The 5,402-nt window shown below is 45.5% G+C and overlaps 1 protein-coding gene across 1 annotated transcript; it reads left to right on the top strand.

Moving 5' to 3' along the window:
* On the top strand, positions 1-5,402 carry HOXB7 (homeobox B7). Its single transcript, XM_048517055.1, has 2 exons — positions 1-534; positions 4,281-5,402. The coding sequence occupies exons 1-2, from the start codon at positions 135-137 to the stop codon at positions 4,532-4,534; spliced, it is 654 nt and encodes a 217-aa protein (XP_048373012.1). The 5' UTR covers positions 1-134; the 3' UTR covers positions 4,535-5,402.

The raw sequence follows: 5,402 nt of genomic DNA, 5'->3' as shown, positions 1-5,402 counted from the left end.
CGAGTCACATGGCCACAGGGAGGAAAAAGGGGGTCCTTTTTGGTGTAAATCTGGAGTCTAATTCCGTAATATATCACGGTACCTCGTAAAACCGACACTAAAACGTCCCGGCCTACAAATCACCCGGCCAGATTATGAGTTCATTGTATTATGCGAATGCTTTATTTTCTAAATATCAGGCCGCAAATTCGGTTTTCCCCTCCGGAGTCTTTTCCGAGCAAACTTCTTGCGCCTTCACTTCCAACGCGCAGCGCCCCGGCTATGGCTCCGGCTCGACGGCCTCTTTCGCCGCTTCCATGCCGGGACTGTACCCCAACGGGGGCGGCATGCACCCCCAAGGGCCCGGCATGTACTCCGGCAGCTACGGCCTGGAAGCCGGCTCCTTCAACATGCACTGTTCCCCCTTCGAGCAAAACCTCTCCGTGATGTGTCCGGCGGACGGGGCCAAAGGCGGCTGCAACAAAAGCGACCAGCGGGACGCGGAGCTGCGCCAGGAAAGCAACTTGCGGATCTACCCCTGGATGCGCAGCACAGGTGAGGAGGGTCCTGCCAGGCCGGAGGGGCTGAGCGTCTGTGGGGTGGGCTGGGGGGAAACCGTGGGGGAGAAGGAGGATGTAAATGATTCGGAGGGGAGGGGAAGTTGGGGGGGGGCTGTCCTCTCATCTCCTTTCATGACGTCTGTCTGCTCGTCCCCCCTCTCTCCCTCCGCGCCCGGAGACCTCCGCACGGCGGCGACCCCCCCCCCGGGAAAATAAATAAATAATCAAATATGCATCGGGCCGCTTGACTTCCCCCAAGCAACTCTGCAGGCAGAGTTACATATTTCATGGGGGGGGGCTCTTATTCAGCCCCCTCTCTCCTCCCCCCTTTCTTTTTTCCATCCTAGCAATTTGGTTCAGGAAGCTGCGGTCTGTCGCCTTTCTTCCAGGTCTAAGCTTCTGTTTGGTTGGATGAGGGAAAGAGTAGAGGGGCGCAATTGTGGGGAGGGGGCAGCGGCGTGCGTTTGCGCGAAAAAAACCAGAGATTTCTTGCGAGGTCTGAGAGCTTTTGCACGGGCTGAGCCCGCGCTATGAAGGGCAATTCTTCGGCCCTGGGGTTTCAAGCGCAGGACACAAATCTTGAGTCTCTTCCCCTCGTGGGCATCAGAACCCGCAGAATACCCATGGCGTTAACTGCCTCCCCCCCCTCGCCCGGAAAAGGCAACCGAAATGAATGGAGCAAACCAGAGGAGAGGGTAACAAAACCCAGCGCTTTCCCCAAACTTTCTCCAAGTGTCCATGTTCAGTTTAGGAGCACAAACGTGATTGCTTACATGTGTGAAGGTGTCAGAAACCATACGTGTTTGGTCGTGGCCCGGCAAATGCTTAAGGATTGCGTTATCAGGATGATTCGGGTAGTGTTTTTTTTTTTTTCATTTCGACCAGCATCTTCTCTGTGTCCACCTGCTGCAGCTTTTGTTATTATTTTCCTTATTAAAGTTAGTCCACATCATTAGCTTCATGGGGCAGTCAGGTGTAAACGGAAAGGGAAGGGGTGCATTCGTGAATGATCGTAGATTCGGTTTCCGCATCTTTGCCTGGTTTGGCGAGACTGGCCCCATTCCCTTTCAATAAGCCAAACGGACAAATCGGTGAAATAATGCATTTTATTAGCAGGAAAACTTTGGAGGTTTCCTGGGGCTTGATTCAAAACAATGGTGGGGCGGGGATATCACCTCGGTGGATTAGTTTCCATTAAGTGTCAGGTTGTTCGGGAAATAACAGGTAGGATAGAAAAATCAGAAAAACCTGATATAGATACTTAGATCCCCCTCCCCACAGACATTAAAAAGTTTCCTGTGAAGAGAGACTTTACAGACCTCATCTCAAAACAGTAGCTACTGCCCCCCTCACCTTTCATGTGTATATTTAGACTGTCCTGATAAATTTAGATTACTGGTTGCTGCTTCAGTCAAACCTGCCCTCCTTCCCAGAACAAAACCTCCAATAGAAAATTAATATATTTATTAGCACGAACAAAAACATCACAAAAAGGGAGGGTAGAATATAGGATATCCAGATCCTTGACCTTTCTCTCAGGTGTGTTATTACTTGGAAACCCAACAGACAGGGATAGGTGTTCCTAAAATACAGCAAACCTGATTTCAAAGAGGGAAATGTTTTAGGGAGGGAAAAGCCAAAGAAATTCACAGCGCCTCCTAAACAGAAGCCAATGGTCTTTTAGGATTGTGCTGCAAAAAACCAACAAAAATAAAACAAAAGCCAGTTGCTAAATCCCTTTGGTTTCTATGCTTGAGAACACACACACAATAGGGTGGTAGGAAGATCTAGCTATCCAGCCCTCTACCCAAATGCAATCAGACCACCCCATACCTACTTTATAAATATCCTATACAATTTTGCTTCCTACCAAACACTTTTCTGCTTACCAATCCCTCCTCCCCAATTCTACGATGTTAAGAAGTTGTCTTTACAGAACCATCAAGTCCAGAGTAACTTTTTAATACGCTCTGGAATGAAGGGAGGGCTGGAATTCCAGACGGGGTCTGTATACAGGTTGTCCGAAAGCAGGAGAGATATCTGGGGAAGGGGGTCACAGGGGAGGTGCATCCAGGGGTAGTCTTGAAGACTAAAGGTGTTTTGCCTTTCTATTTCACCTGATTTATAAATGGGGTTTACAGATGATTGATCAAAGTCCAGGGTGTTGTTTTCATGTGTCCAGGTGTGGGAGGAGACCAGTTTAAGAATGGTCCTCTTCTTTCCTTCAAGGTTTTCAAAACACGAGCTACTGGGTGGGGGGGACAGACTGGGTGGGGGGTGGGGGTCGGAAAAGATTCAGACGTCTCCAGCTCAGTGCAGTTCGCAGGGGATTCTCTGCCAGTTCTCACCACTTAAGCCGGCCTTCCAAACAGGCCTTTTCTCTTCTCGCCTCCCCCCACCCCATGACTCCTGTTTTCATCTTCCTTGTCTGGTCTTGGGATAGATAGGGGAGATTCCGTTGGCGAAAGGAGACTGTGTCTTGGTCTCCCCATTCAAGGGGAGTTTATAGCGCTCTGTTGAACAGATTTTACAACCCCCGCATTCCACAGACGTCTTAAACATCCCCCCACCCCCAATCCCTTTTACAGCCGGGCTGGCTTTTCGGCTGTCCCTTTCTTAAAAAGAAGATACTCTCTGCCCACCTTTTCCCGGTAAACAGCAGAAACACCAAAAGCTTCAGTGGAGTTTTCTGATTAATATGAAAGGGTGGCTTTCAATGGCGCAGGAGGGGCAAAATATACAAACAAACTTTTCTCTCTTCCTGAGCAAAGAGTGCCAGATCTTCTTTTCAGGACCATCCCCACAGGAGGACTCCAAGCAACCATGGGGAAAAATGCACCGCTGGCTTAAACTCGAGATTTAGTTTGGATACTGGGGGAAATAGTTGTGGTCAAAAGCAGGCTTTGAGGAATTCCCATGTCAACCAACTTATCCAGCTTCCGAACTCCCTAATAAATAATAATTTTAAAAAGACAGCAAAGACCTCTCTGCCCCAGACACCTCAAACATGCATATAATCTGAGTTAGGAAGGAAATGAGATTATATACACATCATTGTTAAATTATTGCTTCTACAGCTACTGGATGGGGAAAGCTGGCCGGAATGAGGGAATAAAGAAATGCTTCCTTCAAATGACTTATCATTTAGTTTTATTCTCGCAAACAAGGCTGCATAGAGCCACAGCTAAGTGAATAGAAATAGCCCCTATATACACATACAACCCCTGTGCACATACAAACCGCAAAAAAGCATTTCGTGGTGTGAGAGGGCATGTAGTTTAAAGTAACCCCTTATGCAGTCCTGTGAATGCAATCCTATACACATTCCCTGCACAGCTGATAAAAAGGGACATATTTTGAGGCTTATAAAGTTGACAGGTCAAGTGACTTTTCAAGATATATGTATAACAGTGGCACAAGCCATGTATTTGTGGGCTTTTTTCACCTTCCTTCCTTCCTTCCTTCCTTCCTTCCTTCCTTCCTTCCTTCCTTCCTTCCTTCCTTCCTTCCTTCCTTCCTTCCTTCCTTCCTTCCTTCCTTCCTTCCTTCCTTCCTTCCTTCCTTCAAGCATCTTTAATCGTCTTTGTTCAGCCTAGAGAGACTTGACCAATAAATGGCTCAGCGAATCCAGACACGGATAAAATAATGTGTCCTATATAATATAAAAATAAGCATGTACATCAAGCACACTAAAGAGAACTCACTGGGTACTTTTTTCCCGTTTTCTTTTTTAAAAAACAGGGACTGACAGAAAGCGAGGCCGACAGACCTACACCAGATACCAGACCCTGGAACTGGAGAAAGAATTCCACTACAACCGTTACTTGACCAGGAGGCGACGCATCGAGATAGCTCATGCCTTGTGTCTTACAGAGAGACAGATCAAAATCTGGTTCCAGAACAGGCGCATGAAATGGAAAAAAGAAAACAAACCCGCAGGTCCCGGCTCCAACGGCCAGGAAAAACCAGACGCCGAGGAAGATGAAGAAGAGTAAAGGGGGGGTGGGATAGGGGAGGGTGGAAAGAGAGTGCGAGTGAAAGAAAGTGTGAGGCACAGATAGACTGCACTGTCCAGAACGTTAAAGCAAGGAACGGATAATAAATAAATGAATGAATAAATAAATAACGAATAAAGACTGTACATGAAACAAGAAACGAAACGAAATACATCCAGGCAAACTGAATGGATGATCTCTTCTGTTTCTTGACTCTCGGAAAACTACCTATATTAACATGTCTCACTTTTTTTTTCTTTTGGACAACAAACATGAAAATAAATCTACCTATTCAATGTCTCCTTAGAATCAAATATAGATAATTTGGTTTTCCTATGTGGGGTCTTCATATCTAGTCAATGTATTTGTAAATGTTCTTGTTGGTTTTTTTTTTTAAGATTCTTTTGTTGTGTAATTTTTTTTAAAAAAAGTGGTATATGAAGTGAAAAAAAGTGAATGTGTGTAGCACTTTTCTTTAGGAAACACGAATTCCAAACCTATGAAGGTAACACAATGCATAAACATAAAATGATGTACATAATTCTATGAGATTCCTGTATTTCTCTTCTCCCCTCTCGGTAGATTTGTGCCTCTAGTCTGATTACCCGTGCTGTATTTCACCATCATTATTATTTTTGCTTGTTTGTTTATGTTGGTGTATATTTTTGACATGTTCGACAATGGACCACTTTCTTAAGACAGTCGCTACAGAAAAACCGAAATTAATATTGTGCGGAGTAAACCGATGTATATGATAGGCAGCAAATAATTTAATAGTTGGCCGAGCCTTTTTATTTGTATTTTGTGATTACTATGCGTAGAAGGGGAGGGGGGGAAGTTTCATTAAAAATAATCTTACTGAATATAA

This window comes from Sphaerodactylus townsendi, linkage group LG15 (assembly GCF_021028975.2).
Source record: "Sphaerodactylus townsendi isolate TG3544 linkage group LG15, MPM_Stown_v2.3, whole genome shotgun sequence".
In the NCBI taxonomy this organism is placed as follows: domain Eukaryota; kingdom Metazoa; phylum Chordata; class Lepidosauria; order Squamata; family Sphaerodactylidae; genus Sphaerodactylus; species Sphaerodactylus townsendi.
The sequence above is the reverse complement of the archived record's forward strand: the minus strand, read 5'-3'. Positions and strand labels throughout refer to the sequence as shown.

Excerpts from the sequence above, each read along its gene's own strand:
- HOXB7 (XM_048517055.1), top strand. The coding sequence starts at position 135 with ATGAGTTCATTGTATTATGCGAATGCTTTATTTTCTAAATATCAGGCC. Across the intron at positions 535-4,280 it reads CCCCTGGATGCGCAGCACAG|GGACTGACAGAAAGCGAGGC; the intron begins GTGAGGAGGGTC and ends TTTAAAAAACAG.